We start from the raw sequence: 18,692 nt of genomic DNA, 5'->3' as shown, positions 1-18,692 counted from the left end.
CATATGTAGATTTTGAAACTTTTCTGAATGTTTTAAATAATTTTAAGCTGCCTAAGCTGTGGAACAAAATTGTTGACGAAGAAAAAGTTTTAATATTCAAACTCAAGTATTCACCAGGGCCTATAATTACATATTGTGTTGTAGTTAAATCAAATTTGCAGGTAGAAACATTTTTATTTGGTGAGGAAATAAAAGTATCCTTCCATAATGATTAATCCAAATGTACACCCTTCAAATCTGATGATATCAACGAAATAGACAAGTTATTGAGGAGAATAGATCAAAATAACTCATCATCCGAGTGTACAGAGAATCAGAAAGATAGAATTTTAAATCATACGTCGGATTTAATAGAATCTTTTATATCTAATAGGACATCAGAAGATTTGGGAAATGACGATTATTTAAAGGCGTTGAATTTTGTTTCAGAACAATTGAAATTACATACAATTCCCAAGGAACGATATCGGTATTCAAAAATTACAATGATTTTAGCTTCTATACTCGTCACTATAAGTCCACATGCTTACAATTTTTTAAGAAATTTTGGAGTTCTCAAATTACCTCATGTGGATACGATAAATCTGTTTGCCGTTCCCTATCGACTGATCCAACGACAGAAGAAAAAAAATTACCCTTGTTTATGCGAAAAACGTTTTCAAATTATTGGACGGCCATGAACGATTCGTTCTTTTATTAATAGATGAAATTCATATCAACCCATATTTAGATTATAAAGGCGGAAATATTGTTGGAACTGCATATAATAATATGAATTTGGATAATTCTGCCTTCGTCTTCATGATATCTAGTACAACGTCGAGTTTTAAAGAAGTTGTTCATATTTGTCCAACTTCTAAATTAGATCACCTTATGATTTTTGAATTGATAAAGTGTATTATTATTGAATTAGAAGAAATCGGTTTCAGAGTATTCTGTGTAATCACTGATAATAATGCAGTTAACAGTAGAGCTATGAGTAACTTCGCCGATAATAAAAACTCAGTATTGTATATTGCCACCCTTTTGACAGAACAAGACCTCTCTTTTATCTTTTCGATTCGGTACACTTGCTGAAATGTATCAGGAATAATTGGTTAAATTCTAAACCGAAAACTAAATTATGTTTTCCCGATTATGAAACAGCTGATGAAAAAACTTGGTTTTTTCCATAATAAAAACGAATGGGATGCGATGAAAGGCTCAGTTGACGACTGGCATCCTCTTTAAACAAAAAGCCTTCCAAATATTATTCATATAATTGTGAAACGAGTCACAAGCCGAACGCTCACAGTTCAGTCGACTATGCCCTGGGTATGCTTACGTCACAAGAGACTAAGGAGCACCCAGGCCTTGTAGTCTAGGAGGTATTGGCCAAATCCGTAGAGAAAGGTTCCAAGGACTCCAACCTTCCTCTTACGCGTTCAGCCTCAGTGCGGCCGAGTCACCAAGGGTTTGGTATTCTACGGCGGAAAGGTCCGTCTTTTTGTAACGCTGTCCTACCCTAGGAAGTGTGGGAAAGGGTTGAAGCAATTCGTTTCTGGTGGTAGAGCCATTCAACAGGTAGCCTAAAAAGCGTGAGGCAACTACCCGTCAATGAGCTCCCTCGTTCCGTGGTTTCCCCCATAGCTCTGATTACGGAACTCAAGGCTGAGGTAGTTCCTTGCAGGGACTTGGTCGGCAAGCCTCCTCCCTTCGAACTTAATCTTCCACGAGGAGACGCCTCTTGACCCTGGTCTTGCGAACTTGCACAACTTACGCAAACCCCAAGTCCTCACAGCATAGGATCAGCCTCAGTTTGTGCAGGGATGTTATAAGGATGGGGGATTTTAGAGGGAGTTTAGTAGTTTTGACTGTGAGCAGTGGGGTTGAGCAGAGTACTAACATACTTTTTCGTTATCCTCGTTTCCTAAGATTCGAGGTTATTTAAGTCATAGTTACTCCTTGAATAGTGTACCGAGAATTACACTTAAGGTCCTAAACTGGCGCCCGCGGACATGAGTAATGTCTATTCTACCACGTATTCTCAGCCAAATGTTGGCATCTTCTTGCTTCTTTCTCGGCCTCTTGTGTCTTCTGTTAGACCTGTCAATGAATTCCACCTACCTTTATGGCCTCTGTCTGGTCGGTTCTGCGCCTCTCTGGTGAACCCTGCTGCTCTACTTCTCTTCTCGTGTTGCTTGTTCTACTTAAACCTGTCGCTTGGAGGGGTAGAGATAAGGGTATATTATTAAGGATGGGTGAGGTATTGGCAAAGATGTGGTGTTTGGGGGAACATGGGATTGTTGAGGTATGAGGAATATAGCAGGCCGGTATTAGCCACTCCACATTTTTTTTGGTCAGTCTTAGTTTCACTGTCTACCCTACAGCAGGCAGTTACTACAAGCCCTCCCACCACGACAAGGTCCATGAATATCCCTAGAGGTAGGTGACATTTACTTTTGTCAATAGGTTGAGGTCTAATCACTGTTGCTCTTCGTGTCATCTTGAGCTCAAATATCAAATTACAGAGATCTTTTTTTTTAATGGAGGGAAATCCTCCTTATGGACACCCAACAAATCTCGACAGTTTCTGTTAGCACCTGTTGCGTAGTGAGAGGCTCACCTGAATGGCATACTAACTGAAAACCACCATTGGCTCCTTGCTGAACACGTAAAAACAGGTTCCAAAGACGCGAACTTTCACCCGCGTTCTCAGCCTCAGTGTCGCCGGGTCACCAAAGGTTTGGAATTCTACGGCGGAATGTCCAGATTTATGGCACACAGTCCTGCCCTAATGGGGTATGGGATAGGTCAGAAGCCATTCTTTTTTTGGTGATAGAGTCATCCAGTAGGTAGACTGATTACGAAACTCAAGCCTGAGGTAGTTCCGCAGGGACTACCTCCTCCTAGAACTTAATCATAGTGAAAGGAGACGTCTCTTGATCCTGGTCTCGATTCAAGTCTCTTGCGACCTTTGCTAACTAGCACGACTAAAGCAAATCCTAAGTCCTCACAGCACGGGATTCACCTTAGTTCATGCCGGGAAGTTATAAGAGTTTTTGAAGGAGTTTAGTGATTTTGACGTTGAGCAGAGAGCTAACAATTTTTTTTTCTTATCCTCGTTTCCTCAGCTTCGAGGGCATAAAAGTTATAGTTACTCTTCGAATAATGTATCGAGATTTCGAGGATATCGGATGTGGTAGTCAAATAAGTTAATGTATTGAGAATTACACTCTAGGTCCTAAACTGACGCCCGCGGAAAAATATTCAGCCCTAATTCTACTAGATACTCTCAGTGAAATGTTGGCATCATCTTGCTTCCTTCTCGGCCTCTAGTGTCTCGTTCTGCTAGACCTGTCAATGATTTGCACCTACCTTTATGGCCTCTGTCTGGCCGGTTCTGCGCCTCTCTGGTGGACCCAGCCGGCCGGCTGGCTGCTCTGCTTCTCTTTTGTTACTCGTTGTGTTAGAACCTGTCGGTTGGAAGGGTAAAGACTTCAGGTTGTTCTTAGGAGTGGGCGTGGTATTAGGAATGATGTGTTACTGGGAATATGGGATTGTTGAGATATGGGGAATGTAGCAGGTTGGGATTAGCCATGCCACATTTTCTGGTCAGTTCATTGTCTACTTCACAGCCGGCAGTTACTACAAATACAAGCCCTCCCAATACAAGGAGGTGATGATCGCGGGAGAGATTGGTTTACATGTATGTCTGGGATTTATGTTTGTGACGTGATGAGTATAGTATTCCCTCTCCTTAACCATGTGTTGATGAACCTTCAAAAAATGTAACTTCAAGATAGAAAATAGTATGGCAGTCTGATTCGAAGAAATAACGGTGGACTTGTCGAATGAGTAAATGGTGGATAGCCTGGCATATTGGAAAAGAAGAAGAAATTTTAATCAATGAACCTTAGTTATATTCTATGATGAATACTAACCTCAATCTATGATGTAAATAAACTATCTATTACAAATTTTTCAAATCTAAATAATGTAAACTGATTTTATTATTCTTAAAAAATGGTAATCCTCAGCAGAGAGGCTCATGTTGCGCTAGTGGGTTTTATAGGATCCTTTTGTATATTCTCATTAATCTCATTTTTGAATCTTTGGTTTCAAACAACTGATCTATTTCTTATTAATATATTAATTTTCTGTTCCTTTTCATTTATCCTATTTGCTATAATAAATTTCGTATATAAGGATTATGACTACGAAGTAAGTAAGTTGATCATTTATAGAACCTTTCAGTTATGACCTCTAATTTTAGATTGCTATTAGAGCTGCATTTTTGGGATGTGTATTTGCTATTGGTATTTATGTGAAGCTCGGTTCCCCTCCAAATTTCGAAAATTTTGGAATATACATGTGTATCATGTCGATCTTTCACTACACAGAATTTTTAGTATTGGCTCTTATTAGTCCAAAATTAGTGTCAACCAAATCATTTGTTTTAAATCATAGCTCAGCGTATATCTTTGCTGCTGTCTTCTCCTGGGTTGAATTCTTCATTGAGGCATATTTTTGGCCAAGTAAGTGAATCATAAGTTGCACTTACTGAAAATATTTTTGCTTGGTGATTTAGCTTGTGTGGAGGTGGTTCAATCAGTGTAAACATGTAATATTATAATTTCTCTGATGGTTATTTTAGACTGATGAATTATACTCTGAAGGATGTTATTTGTATATTCATTCATAGTACATTTTTTCAGGTATTAAAACTTATTATGTTATTTCATACATGGGATGTGCTATATGTATTGCTGGGGATATATTGAGGAAAACTGCAATGCTGAATGCCGGAACTAATTTTAATCATTTGGTATGATTGATATTTCTAGTTCTATATATAGTATTTATAGATATTTTCATTAGGTGCAATTTGAAAAGGCTGATGATCACATATTAGTTACATCTGGAGTATATGGTCTGTTTAGACACCCAAGTTATGTAGGATGGTTTTATTGGTCTATTGGAACTCAGGTCTGTAAAAAATGATTCGCATAAGATACTTGAAGAAAAATTATATGGAATAATTGTTATAATATGCAGTAATTTTGAAATTTACAGATCATACTGTTGAATCCAATATCTATTGTTGGTTATGCAATTGCAAGTTGGTTGTTCTTCAAGCAGAGAATTTTTATTGAAGAAATAACTTTGCTGAATTTTTTCGGACATCAATACTGTGATTATCAAAATAAAGTGGGTACTGGATTACCTTTCATAAAAGGACATCTTATTTGATTCAATTTGCATGTTATATTGAGAAAATATGCCATGTTTAGAAGCACAATGAACAAGAACTAGTCTAACTCTCATTAATAGAAACCAGTGTATTTAATAACTTTCAGCATAACTAGTCTTTTTTTATATATATGTATGCTTTAATTTGTCTAAAGAAAAGTTTTAAAAATAAATTCAGTTTATTTTCTTTAACTTTTTGTATGATTCCTTCAATGTTCTCTAAATTATTTTTTAAAAAGTCCTTGGATTCACAAGGTAAACGTTTCTACTTCACAAGTTGAATTTGATTGAAAAGAACACTTGAGCAATTGAAAACAGACTCTACTGAGTTTTTTTTTTAGTACAGAGCTGTAATAATTAATAAGATAAGTTGCTTATTCATTCTTATTAATATTTCATTTAAGTATTTTTATAAAGGGGAATAAGAAACAAGTGAGTATAAAATTTTAATATAGATAATATAAATACTTACAATAAAAAATATGTTAGTAACATAACTATTTGAGAATGGTTGATAGTATAAAATTTAACATACAGTCAGACAAAAATATAATTGAGATTCTCTCGAAGCAACTCAACTAAATAGTCAAAATAACTTAAATAGATCTGGCTTTATATGTTTTAAATAAAAAATGAATGAAGAGTATAGATTTGGAAACTATGTACATTAGATTTCAAATGATATAAATATCAGGAACTCATTTTTTGGGCACAATAATAGGTATAGTAAGTACATAATAAGTTAAATATAAAGTAGCTCCAAAATTTTCAAACTGCATATACTATTTTAATGTGTGCTTGCAGTAGAAAAATGTATCATATTGACATTTGATCAAAATTGCTTTGGTTTCAAAAAGAGGATAGCTCAAATAATATATATATAATTATAAAATGGATGAGAAATATAGTCATTACTGATCCACTATTACAAAAAAAATTAGACAAATTTATTGCTTGATGATTGTCTCCATAATCAGAATTTTTTTTTTCAATTCAATAGTGATGATTTCAAAAAGTAAACATACGAAGAAATCTAATTTATCTTAATCTAATAAATTCATTACTGGATACATATGAATTGTTGAACTGAGTGTAACAATTAGTTTATCAACGAGTATTTAGTGGACCAGCAAAAGTAATTAATTCTAATTTTTAAAGCTTTCAAGAAAAACTCTTCATGGCAAGAAGAATATTGTCAAAAGTATAAAGAGAATCAATTGTTTATACTTGAGTAACTTCACCATCTTGTAGCAAAATATACTGAGCTCCTTTAGCAACGTCCCAAGTTGAATTTTCAAGAGCATTATAACAAGTTCTTAGATCAGCACTAACCACATTTTGCAATTTCAAAATTTTAATGGCCCTCATAACATCCCAATTCGAATGATCCAGAGCCTCCAAGCATTTTTCAGTACTAACCTGCAATGATTTGTTAAGCTTGAATGTGCTGACAATTTTATTTTTAACAATATAAAATTTGATGAGAATTAATAATAAAAACAATAAACATATGATCTACAATACATTTTTAAACTGAAAAAAATATAACTGTGAAACCTGAGCCATAATAACTCTAAATTTTTTTATCTGGGGATAAGTTCCCATTTTTTGAATCAAATCTTACTCACATTCTTTCCTAATACTTTAGACATTATTCTCACTTCATCAGAATCATTTCCTCTGGTCCTTGACAGCGGTTTTGTGTTGGCAAACTTGAGCAAATCCTCACAACTTACATGATGAGTCAAACTTCCATCTTCTTCAGTTTTAATTCTTGCAAAATCATCACAAACTCCATCCACCACATCTATTTCTGATGGTATTTCATCGAGAGCATTTAAATTTGATTCAATCTGCTCTTCGAAATGAACTGAATCTGTGTTTTTTTCTATCACACCTTGTACATTGTTAGAGTATACAGGTTCAGATTTAGTCCTAACAAATGGGTTTGTTTGTGAAATCGGAGGTTTTGCAGTGCAATTCACTTTATCAAGAGTGGTTTGAAAGCTTGTTGGAGGAATTATTAATGGATGTTTTCGAGTATGTCTAGGTTTGGAAGTTAGAAGAGCTTTACTTTTATCTCTTGGTGGTAACGGAATAGGATTATCTTCTTTTGATGAATTGTTCTGTTCAGAATAAGAACTGTTACTTCTCATCAATGAATGTCTTCCTAAAGTGGCTGTTTGTTGTGGTAATTGATCTGAAAATTGATAATAGATATCCAAGTGTTACCAAAATTAAACTTGAGATTATTTTCATTGATAGAAGTTAATTTTGGTTAACATATAGACGTCTTATCCACCATTTGAACTCACCTTTTGGATTTCCATTTAAGTTTTCTGGAATAGAACTTCTAGCTATATCACTCATTTTAGGTGGAAGTGTACTTGTCACGCTTGCAGATCTAACGCGAGTATTGTTAACAACAGGAAGTTGTCCTGATCTAATTATACGAAGAGGATTGGTAACCATCAACTGAAAACATAATGTTATTCTTTTTTCATTTATATCTGATCGATTCTCACCTGAGGAACGTCACTATTGGGATTTTCCACAAGTTCCTGGTATGCAAGCTGAGCTTCCTGTGTAACCTTCGACTAGGGAAAGAAATAAACGAAACAAAAAAAATAAAAATACAAGAAAACTAAATTAGGTGTTGAAGAAAATGAAAAGAAATAGGTGGCAAGGAGGTGTTTTGAGAGGCATATTTTTCACAGGAAGTATAGAGGTATTTATGATGGGAAGGTGAATATCACTCAACTATATCCAGTAAAATTTTCTCAATAAATTAAGTTGTGTAAGTTAGATAATAAAATTCTTGGTATAATTGTGAAACTTGAAGTAAGATAGATGTATGTATGTAATAAAACCAGGTCTAAAGCAAGTTACTAATGAAAACAATTTTTGCGATATGTCTAATCCGTTATGAAGCAAAAATAATTAGCATCTTTTTATATATGTTTGAACATATTCAATTCTCTTTCATTTTAACATATAGATTTTGTACCCAATAATTTAAAACAATTGAGATAATTTGAAATTCAAAAGAATTCGAAAGAATTATATGTAAGTGATATTGATTATAATTACAAAGCCTAATGGTTAGAGAGAACTATCTGTTCTGTATCAAATTGTAAACTTTTCTACTGATTCTCCTTAAAGGTAATTATTTTTATATGTGATAAGCTCATTTTATTATTACAGGCTAGAATCAGAGCTGGACGTATTTGAAGAAAGCTTCTGACATCTTGAAACAGACGTAGGAGATAAACCGCTCAATATGCTATTACTAGGCGGAGGTGACCTCCCCATCATTTTCAAAGAGAAATTCGGTTTTAAGAAAGGATTTGTAGACTTCTTCACCATCTCCGATCGAATACTACTATTCGAACCGGAATGACGGGAAAGTCTTTTGCGCCTGCGCCAATCCAAATCTACAGACCCTACACTGATACAGTCGCTGTCGCTCGAAGACGAATCGTAGGCCCTAGGGTTGTAGCTTTGTCTTCTGCGGTTACGATCGCGTATACTTCTACCATTCCTTCTGGGAAAATTACCGTCCTGTATTGTATCGCTGTAACTTAAAGTGCGCTGTCTAAAATTGTCAATAGCGTATTCAGACTTTTTCTCAGAAACACGATGGTTGAAACCATTATCCATTATATTATCAGTCTTATAGTAAACGTACGAGGCTTCAATGAACTTGGGAGCGTTGAAATTTAGACTAGGCACTCCGACTTGATCCGAAAAGTCCCTGTTATGTTCATTTCTGAACCGAGGATCGTAGGTCTTTCTAGCCATATTCTCGGATTTCGTCAGCGTGCGATCTCTGTAAGCGAAACGCGACCTTCTGGGCAGTTCCTCTTCGAAGGACAGATTTTCGAAGTGGCCTTCGAAGCCCAGGTTATCGTGCATAAAATCGTTCTCAATATCCGATAAATTCTTACAAGAGCTATGGGGCATGTTACTGGATAGAGGAAATGGACGGGACAATAACTCTCTAGATTTGGCGAAGTAGAATTCCGCTGAAGCTTTATCCCATAGAGGAAGCCTCAGCTCTTTTGAAAATTCTTGTTTGTGTGTGGAAGGAGAATCCATGAATTTCTTTGAAAGGTTAAATGAAAAAAAAAAGGCAGTGGGAAGAAAATAAAAACAATATGTGTTAGTATGTGTGAATATTTGTAGAAAATGGATAGTTTATCAGAATAACCTCAAATTATGTTATAACCTTAAAATGAATGGCATTCATTTGAATAATTCAATCGAGTCTCATTTCTGTTTGATATTTAAATTTCATAAAATCCAAAATATAGACTATAAAACTTTCAGGGTGGGTTAAAAATTTTTTCATTAAGCATTTCATTATTGAAAAGTTCAATTCAAAATAAGTTTTTTTAGATGGGACTCTTCTATAAAAGGTGTCAAACTCTAGGGGGTATTCATACAAGTAGTTTTAAAAAAAAAAATTTGATAACACATGGCTGAAATGTTGCTAATTATTATTCAATATAAAATTTCTTGATTTTCAGAATATTTTTGTTTTTCTCATAAAAATACAAAAATGTTGAATTACAATATTTTATAGAAACTACAGTCCAAGTTACTGGGTTAAGATCAATGAAATCAAACGAACAATTTGGACTGAGCCAACATTTCGTTAAGTTGGGGCAGTCAATGATGTTATAATAAGTAGATAGTACCTATACATAGGGATAGAGAGAGGGAAATAAACCTTAAAAGAGAGAAATGCACGATGTTTACAACTTGACACTAGGGGCAACCAACCAATAGATGTTTTGATTGGTTGAACAAATCTCAGCGGAGTGAAGCTCCATGTTTTACGTCAAGTGATATACTTAATTAATTTTAAAAAATGTGCGATAAGAACGAATTATTCTTTTTTTGATAGGCAAAGTTTAATACGCTGTTAAATGTTAATTTGAACATCTCAACAATGTGTTATACAACTTATGTTGTTACAAACATGATTACCACTTGAAAAGTGATGTCTTTTATAGTAGCATGACATATTAATTTGAGATTATTTTGTTTTTTAGTATCAATTGAATTTAATAAAAAAATAAATTTCAAATTTTATTTATTATTAGATTACTGCCCTAGGCTTAATCTAATGTCTCTTGAAGAAGTTTGTCTAATGAAAGTTAAATACCCGGTATAACCTTGAAATAGTCTAAATTTAATTTTCAATATCAGTATATCTGATTCAAATGAGGCACCAAAAAATTACTATATAATTGACTGATGAAAAGCTATGTATTTTTTCTTCTTTGATCTTAGGATCAGTAGCTTAACCCTCAGAAAATTGGTTTGGAAAAATTGTAATTATTAAGAAAAATAAATGTTGAAATTTATTCTTTGTCTGTTAATTGTAATCTCTTGAAACCTCAAATGTTTTTCAAGATCAATTTCAAATACCTGCAAATCAGATGTAGACAATGCTTCTTCAGAAAAATTCCTTTTTTCTACATGTTTATCTGAATCCGATACAGAAGGAAATCTGAAACTGAATTTCTTTTTGTTTGGAGATGCTGGAGTCGTAGGAGCAGGAGCAGACATCGACCTAGTTGTTATTTCATTGGCCAAAGCAATAGCTGTATCCAATGTTTTCTGGTCATGAGCAGATATGGGCTTGATTGTAGCCTAGAACAAGAGATATTTACCCTTTGAAAATATCTAAAATTTGTTCTTCAATCAGCAGATAAATACGTTTTTTTTTTGTTAATTCTGTATGAAACTGTTGAACAATATATTTAATTCTAAATAAGAAGTACTTCTAACCTGTTTTTTCTTTGTGCTGTTTAGTTTTTCCCTAAGTTCATTACTCCTATTAGATCCCTCATGATCATTGGAAATGTGTTGCTGTCCCAAAGAAGTGAACATCATTTCCATCTCTGCAAGAAGTGATGGACCAAGATCTAAATGTGGACTATGAGAAGTTTCTTCATCGCTGATTTCATGGTATTCATGGTCTTGAAGTGGCACAGGGGTAGGTATATGATCTTCTAGCAATGGAGCAGCTTCCAGATCTTTATGCGGTCTATATGGGGCAACAACTTGTGTTGGTACAGAACTATACTGAAAATTATACAAATTATAACCTTAAACAAAAAAATATAGATTTATGTCATATGGATGTATATTTTTACGTAACTGGCAACAGAAGGTCTTGATATTGGAAATATTCAATGACAGATATGAAATCCCAATATGTAGTTAAATAAGGATAGTAGATGCAGTCATTCGAGTACACATCGGCGTGTTCAAAATGACTTAGTATTTTGTAGAAAATGAGTGTGATGTATTCACACATTTATATTTTGCAATTCACACTTAAGTCATCGCAATATTTTAGGATACTGCATTCTTATTGGTATGGTCAAATGATGGATTGTGATGGCCTTATAGAGAATTGATATGGTCAAATGATGGATTGTAATGGCCTTATAGAGAAAATGAAAATTTATCGGTAAAAGCAATATTTTTTTGTAAATTACTTGGCGCTTTCTTTTTAAAAATTTGCTTGATCTCACAAAATTCTATTCACCCTATACAAATTCTTTCGGGAAAATTTCTTGGTTAGTTTTCAAAATACCTCTAACAGTATGTTTCAGAATGCCAATTTCTAGAGAAATTTGAGTGAACATAGTCTCATTTGCTACTACAAGGACACACCTATGGACATTTAAATCCCTCTCAACTTGTTTTTTAGAGTGATAGAGCACAACTCTCTTTTCCTTTTGACCATCAGTGAGCAACCGTAAAAAATTGTTTGTATAAAACTTTTGATGTAGAATATGGATCATTCTATAAAAACAGGGGTTCAAATTTAAATTTCCAAAGTTGACACCCACCCCCTTGAGGGTGAAGGAAATGGAAAAGGTTGTAGCACAAATTTACTTCCCCCTCGAAACCATCAACTTTTCATTCAAAACATTTTTCCATGAGGTGTTTCCATTTTGAGATTTTTAATTAACTGATTCAAATCATTAGAAGGACACCATGAATTAAAATTCTTCTGTTTTGCAGATATTTGATTTTTTATTGAATTTACACGTTTTCGAAAATAAATGCTTCGTCTTCTTGCCACGCATTTGACACCAAAAAAATTTAATCTGTTCTTCAAATAATATTGAGTTTATATTATTTTTGTTTTATTCCTATTTTGTAAACTGAGAGGGGTTAAGAGTTTAAGAGTAGTTTTAGCTAATCTTCACCTTTTCAGGGCAAATGTATGTACATTTGTTACATCAAGTCGATTTAATATAATATTGTGCGATTCAGAGGGTTATCAGATCAAATGTCAAATGAATATCTAATCTTTCATAACATCTGTTATGCTATTTTTCAACTGATTACTAAATTTCATATCGGTACAACTCCAGAACCATCAAAGGGTTTATGCCTGTTAATGAACTTAACCCAGATATCTAGACCACAAAAATGGAAGTCTCTAGCACATTCCTTTAGAGAGTTATCAATTTTGACCTCAAATTCTGTATTAGTGAGTCAAACACAATCGTTTGGCTTAAAATTATCAAATTACAAACATTTGGGCCAAATTATTGCTCACTGTTTCCAAGGAATAAACACATAAAAAGATTGAAGTTCTGATGTAATTTCAATGGTTTCAGTTGAAAATATTCAATAACCAACCTTTGGAATATCAAGAGGAAAAAAAATCTACTTTCACTTACATTTCCTTTAGAACCTCCCAAAAATCCTAAATCACCAAAATAAGCTCCATCCAAACCAACATGTCCGGTATGCTTGAAATCTCCCTGAGGTGCACTAATCATTTCACTTCTTAGTTTTCGCCTTTGAGAAGATCTGGTGCTCTCCGTTCTTAGAAAAGAGGAACTCGGTAGATCATTTCCCAAGTAAGTAACTAAATTGCTTGGATCAAACAGGCCTGTTTTTCCACTTACAGTAATTCCTTTCCACAAAGGACTGTGTGTTCTATAAAAATGATCATTTTGATTTACCATATTTTTTATTATCTCCATATTGCATTAATTTTCAATTCACGTATTGCATTATTAAAATTGATTCCTCGCTTATCACTTGGTGAAACACAATTTGAATATTAATAAAAGAAATGAAATGAGACCATTGACTATAAGTTTTCACAATTTAAAAAATTATTAAAAAGTAAGTATAGTGTTTTTTTTAAAGATATTGCATTACGTATTTCGGTAGTAAAATTCTCATATAAAATAATAATAAAATATATATATAGTAATAATATGTGTAAATCATATAGGATCACATAAAAAGTGTATCCATCTTTTATACTATATTTATTTGAAGAATTTATTTCATTTATCATTTCATTCATAATTTAATATTTCAATTCATTTATAAAAGTCTACTCACTTTTTATCTAAAACTGTAATAACATCTCCGATTCTGAAAGAAAGCATATGAGGTCCTTCTGAGGCGGCTAGTTTTGTTTGAACTTGTTCTGGTCTATATTCTGCTAAAATTGGCCCAATATCAGCAAATCTAGGTCTTTGTGAAGCTTCATGTCTCCAGCAATCTAACATTAGATTATAATGATCTAGAGGACAGCACTCTGGTTGTTCCAATCTTTGAAAATTTGGTTCATCTATTGCTTCTAATATTTGTTGTCCTGTTAAGGCAGCCCAAGGTTGGAAACCATAGGAAAACATTTCCCAGAGGGTAACCTAGAATTAAATGAATACCCACAATAATTAAAGTAATTAATTCTTAATTAAGATTTTGACATGATTGAGATGTCTAAAACCCTGGTGTATGCACTGATAGGATTTTGTTTTGCCATTTTTGAAAAAATTAGTTTAGACGAGTGCGTACACCATGTTTTTAGACATCTTAGACACGATCCACAATGATGCAAACTTAAAATCAAGAAATTTCAAAACATAAAATTGGTTACTTTGGAATACTCACTCCAAAAGCCCAAACGTCGCTTGCAGATGTGAAGCGAAGGTATGTTATACATTCTGGTGCACACCAAGCAATAGGTAATTTCAAATTAACATTGAAATTAGTCTGATAGTAGTCCTTTCCTTGTCCCAATGCACGACTCAATCCAAAATCGGAAATTTTTACCTTATTTTTAGAGAATACCAAGATATTTCTTGCTGCTAAATCTCTGTAAAATAATGATTCATTTCATTTGAATTAACTTAATAATTGAATTGTGTGTTTTAGAAAGTTGGTTCATTTATTTTCACTTGAAAAACATGCATTATTCTCAGAATTTGAGAATGTTTCAAATTAAAATAAAACAATAATAGAAAGAAAGTACATCAAATTATTTATTTCACTTATTTTCAATTGATGTAAGCAATGAGATTTATTCCTAAATAATTTCATTTGATACAATGAATTACGATGGTGATGAATAAAACATAAAGTAAGCTTTCCTATAATTTTACAACTGTGTGAATTTTGATTGAAAAATTCTAGAACTACATGAAATAAATGATCTCTTGAATAATCAGCCATTAACAAAACTCACCTATGAATCAATCTATTAGCCTCTAAATATGTCATACCATCTACAATCTGATAGGCAAAATCGCATAAAGTCAATACAGGAAAACTAGATCTGAGAGATGGCTCTTTCAAACATTCCAAGAGTGACCTCAGAGGAGCTAATTCGGTTACTAACATCAAACTACCTTCAATATTTGGTAGGACAACTCCAAAAAATCTAACAATATTCGGATGGTCTATATTGTGCATTATTGATGCTTCTTTAAGAAACTCTACCATGTTGCTCTGCATTCTATCCTTCGATAAACACTTTATTGCAACCTGCAACACATTTTAATATTATAAATATTTCATTATTTGTTATTTTTTGTTTGTTTCATTTTTATAAAAGAGTTCAAGAGACTAAAATATATATACAGTGTGGATAAAGTAATCTGTGGCGTCAGTATCTTGATGCCACATTTCCTGGAAGGTGGAGAGGACATCGAGGGCCTATTGAGTTTCCACCATAATTGGCCCCCTTAGACTTTTTTGTGGGGTCATTTAAAATCTTTCTAATAGGCCAAATAATTTAGAAAAGTTATGGCAAACAATTCGCACTGAAATGGAGCAGATCACTCCTAAAGTCCTTGAGCGATGTGTACAAAGTGTTTGCACTCCTATTGGTCAGTGCCAAAAGGGTGATGGAGCTCAATTTGAACATTTGCGCTAAATTTAATTTATTTTTTGAGTTGAATAAAGATTTTCTTGCATGAAAGTCCATAAGGTGGTTGATTAAAAACTGGAATTGACCTGTCCAAGCGTTTTGCTTGAAAACATTCACTAATGGATTTATGAATTTTGTCCGTTACTTTATCCACACACTGTATTTATACGTAGTTTGGAATCATGAATTAATTGAATTTCGATCAAACACTAACTGAAGACCTATTATTTAAATATTGAAAAAAGTTATTTGTGAATCCTAAATTACCTGTATTCTTTCTCCCTCATTACACCAGACCCCTTGTTGCACAACGCCAAACTCCCCCATACCTAACTCTTTGTTTATAGAAATACTGGCAGCTGGTATTATATGTTTGCTGGACATTTTAGGTGCTCTAGATAAAGTCATGGTATCTGCATTATTTAAGAGGCAGGATTCGGTATTTGAGTATTCTTGTTTTTTCTGAGTAAGCAGTTTTTTAAATTTTGATAGATAGTTATGTGGAAAGTGCTTCTCATAATATTTTCGTAGCCTCCTAATTTCTGGTTTTGACATTCCCATCTCTATCAAATCTCCTTCTATAGTGAATTTTAGCTGTGAGGGGTGTGTTATTTTCAAATTATTTCTGCAAAATAATAATATACATAATTATAATTACTTAATTTGAGAAAATTGAATTGTAGGGATATTGTGAATTTTATATAAGTAATATATAGAGAAATCTGTTTATTTTTCTAAACAATTTCAGCAAAATTTAGGATAAAACTTTATTATATCCTACTTTCAACCTATGTGGGTTATTTAAAATTATTTTCTTGTAATATCTGGAAGCACTAGTCTGTATATTCATTGTTACTTATAATTTTAAGATGATACATATAGATGTATCCTCTTAAAAAAATATTGTTATTATAGAATAAGATTTTTTTTTCAGTTTATAAGTGTCATTCTTGATTAATATTCATTCTTAGAGTAATCAACAAATGAGTACTTAACCACAATAGCCCCATTAAACAAAAATATTTCCACTATGAATGAAGTATCTTCTCTTCTGAAGAAATTACATTTCCTTCAGAAGGAAAACTGAAAGAATTAAAAATTATGTTTATTTGGGATGATGCATTCAAGAGGCATATTACAGTATATTTCAAAATGTTTATAATTGGTATGAGCATGACTTTTGCTATGAGTATTAGTAGAAAGTTGTTCATACGCATCCAAGAATGATATTCTGTTCTATATCACACATCCAGCAACTTCTAAGTTTCAATATTTTTCAAACAATAATTTTCCTTGTAATAAGGTAACTATATATCTATAGTTTGAATACACTTACTTGAAACTATTGAAATAATGTTGGAGTTCAGCTTCCACTAAAAATTCATAAAGCCCAGGACCTTTCTTAAAATTAGCATTAACACCCTCTGAAAATGAAATTCAGTTTTTCATTGAATGACTGAAATTGCATATCCTTTCAAAATAACACGAACACAAAGATGCATACCCATTTTCTTATCTACGATAAAACACCGAAAAACGAACAAATTTACAAAAACAACTATATTCTTAATGCAATCTAGACAACCACCATCTACCTGGAAGTATTTCCATTTTGTAATAATAATAATATAATAACAAAATTCAGTTATTGTTTGTTTATAATCCTATTATTTATAAATTACATTTGACTAGTTGATGAGAATATGGAAATATCCAACACATATGTCAAGTCAAAGTCAACAAATGTGTTAAAATTTCGAAATCCGTCAAAGATCCATAGAATTGGTAAAAAATTATTAATATACTAATGTACTAATTTTTCATATAAATATTGCTAATGAATACTTCTACCCTAAAAAGAAATATTAAATAATAATCCTTTAGAATGCAAGAATAATTGAAGTTACTTTCCATTCTCAGATTTTTCTTCAAATAAATATTCTTCCACCACAGATCAAATTTGAAATACAATTTTTTGACAGAACCAAATTAAATTTAACCTTACTTAATTGCCATAGATTAACGAAGTGGAAGTAAGCTTAATAGCTGTAATAATTAAATTGTAATATGGTTTTCACATCCTTAGTCAATTATATAAGAGCACGGGGCCCTGATGAATTTTGGCGAAAGCGGCAAATATTCAAACTAGCTGCAGTATGTAATTTTCTTTTAGAATATTATCACTTTTTCACATATTTGTTTTAGCATTATGTAGGACGACGAAGAAATTGTTACAGTATTGCAATAAAAAATGTACATCGCGCACTTGTATATTCTACTAAAGGAAGAAAATTAAAAAAACTGGATATGGGGGATGTAAGTGAGATTGCATATGAATTGAATTGAAAATAACCACATTTTTTCTAGCTATGGAATTGTAGAGTACGAGCAGGTTGTGAAGAACATGGAATTGATTATTACACTTTCAGAGAAAGTTTAGCCAGAGAAAATATAATGCTCAATAGGAAAGCTCTGTCTGAGTTGGCTTGTTGGGAACCATATACTTTTCAATCATTAGCTGAAATAGCAAAACAAAGAGCATCAAACGATGGCCTTAACTGTTTGAATAGAATTGAAAATAAAGATCGTATTGTCAGTAGAATGTTAAAAAATAAAAAATAGTTTAATAACTATTGTGTAGAATTAGTACAAAGTTTTTAAGATAGCAATAAAAATGTCTGAGATAATATGATGTAATGAAGTTTATGTTGAGAATCAAAAATCATACAGATTCGTTATAAAAGATTGAAGTAACGTCATAGTAGCATTATAATAATTATATTTATATAATAATAATCCTAAACAGTGTATCATCAATTATTATTTGAATTTTCTAAAATCTATATCCAAATTCGTGATAAATTAGCCAAAGGCCACTACGATGTTACAATAATTTATAATGATCATCTGTAATTTGCATTAATTAATAATATCATAGTATAATGACAGTTTGCATCAGGAAATGGGGTAGCGTGATCTAAAGATTTCTACATGTTGGTATTTGGTCAGCTCTGTAAAACAAATATACAGAATGATTCATAAATAGATGTCTATACTTGCAAATTTTCCTCATTCTCTTCCCCTAATTCTAATAGAACAATTCGACAATTTGTATTTATTTTCTCATGAATAGCATATGGACAAACAAAAATGATAACCTTTTTAACTCCGCCGCCTTCATCTAAATTCTTGAGCATCTGGCTTAATTAGCTTTGAATTTAATGATTTGCCCTTATTCCACTAATTACCCGTA

General features: G+C 32.7%; 3 protein-coding genes across 5 annotated transcripts; 2 read left to right on the top strand and 1 right to left on the bottom strand.

Moving 5' to 3' along the window:
• Window positions 1-3,913: 3,913 nt before the first annotated feature.
• LOC123677574 (protein-S-isoprenylcysteine O-methyltransferase) lies at window positions 3,914-5,424 on the top strand. The gene is made up of 5 exons (XM_045614176.1): window positions 3,914-4,203; window positions 4,256-4,517; window positions 4,698-4,807; window positions 4,861-4,968; window positions 5,056-5,424. Exons 1-5 carry the CDS (start codon window positions 4,006-4,008, stop codon window positions 5,230-5,232), a joined length of 855 nt encoding a protein of 284 aa, XP_045470132.1. The 5' UTR covers window positions 3,914-4,005; the 3' UTR covers window positions 5,233-5,424.
• Window positions 5,425-5,665: 241 nt separating this feature from the next.
• On the bottom strand, window positions 5,666-17,187 carry LOC123677700 (activated Cdc42 kinase-like). 3 transcript variants are annotated; one of them, XM_045614380.1, is made up of 13 exons: window positions 17,035-17,184; window positions 16,776-16,863; window positions 15,707-16,064; window positions 14,756-15,054; window positions 14,182-14,386; window positions 13,627-13,937; window positions 12,948-13,209; window positions 11,032-11,328; window positions 10,669-10,893; window positions 7,758-7,829; window positions 7,548-7,707; window positions 6,861-7,432; window positions 5,666-6,651 (listed from the first exon to the last, which is right to left on the bottom strand). In XM_045614380.1, exons 1-13 carry the CDS (start codon window positions 17,048-17,050, stop codon window positions 6,454-6,456), a joined length of 3,063 nt encoding a protein of 1,020 aa, XP_045470336.1. In that variant the 5' UTR covers window positions 17,051-17,184; the 3' UTR covers window positions 5,666-6,453. The 3 variants fall into 3 exon arrangements, with proteins under 3 accessions (XP_045470336.1, XP_045470337.1, XP_045470338.1); XM_045614381.1 differs by having other exon boundaries at window positions 16,944-17,162; XM_045614382.1 differs by lacking the exons at window positions 5,666-6,651; window positions 6,861-7,432; window positions 7,548-7,707; window positions 7,758-7,829 and adding an exon at window positions 7,841-9,336 and having other exon boundaries at window positions 17,035-17,187.
• A 261-nt stretch (window positions 17,188-17,448) lies between these two features.
• LOC123677774 (39S ribosomal protein L20, mitochondrial) lies at window positions 17,449-18,126 on the top strand. The gene is made up of 3 exons (XM_045614472.1): window positions 17,449-17,593; window positions 17,645-17,755; window positions 17,807-18,126. The coding sequence occupies exons 1-3, from the start codon at window positions 17,507-17,509 to the stop codon at window positions 18,059-18,061; spliced, it is 453 nt and encodes a 150-aa protein (XP_045470428.1). The 5' UTR covers window positions 17,449-17,506; the 3' UTR covers window positions 18,062-18,126.
• Window positions 18,127-18,692: the final 566 nt, after the last annotated feature.

The sequence above is a fragment of the Harmonia axyridis genome, chromosome 4 (genome assembly GCF_914767665.1).
Source record: "Harmonia axyridis chromosome 4, icHarAxyr1.1, whole genome shotgun sequence".
NCBI lineage: Eukaryota > Metazoa > Arthropoda > Insecta > Coleoptera > Coccinellidae > Harmonia > Harmonia axyridis.
This window is presented reverse-complemented; position numbering and strand designations above follow the sequence as displayed.

Excerpts from the sequence above, each read along its gene's own strand:
- LOC123677574 (XM_045614176.1), top strand. The coding sequence starts at position 4,006 with ATGGTAATCCTCAGCAGAGAGGCTCATGTTGCGCTAGTGGGTTTTATA. Across the intron at positions 4,518-4,697 it reads TGAGGCATATTTTTGGCCAA|GTATTAAAACTTATTATGTT; the intron begins GTAAGTGAATCA and ends ACATTTTTTCAG. Across the intron at positions 4,808-4,860 it reads GAACTAATTTTAATCATTTG|GTGCAATTTGAAAAGGCTGA; the intron begins GTATGATTGATA and ends TATTTTCATTAG.
- LOC123677700 (XM_045614380.1), bottom strand. Across the intron at positions 7,708-7,757 it reads CCAATAGTGACGTTCCTCAG|TTGATGGTTACCAATCCTCT; the intron begins GTGAGAATCGAT and ends TTATGTTTTCAG. Across the intron at positions 6,652-6,860 it reads CTAAAGTATTAGGAAAGAAT|GTTAGTACTGAAAAATGCTT; the intron begins GTGAGTAAGATT and ends AAATCATTGCAG.
- LOC123677774 (XM_045614472.1), top strand. The coding sequence starts at position 17,507 with ATGGTTTTCACATCCTTAGTCAATTATATAAGAGCACGGGGCCCTGAT. Across the intron at positions 17,594-17,644 it reads AAATATTCAAACTAGCTGCA|CATTATGTAGGACGACGAAG; the intron begins GTATGTAATTTT and ends TATTTGTTTTAG. Across the intron at positions 17,756-17,806 it reads AAAAACTGGATATGGGGGAT|CTATGGAATTGTAGAGTACG; the intron begins GTAAGTGAGATT and ends CATTTTTTCTAG.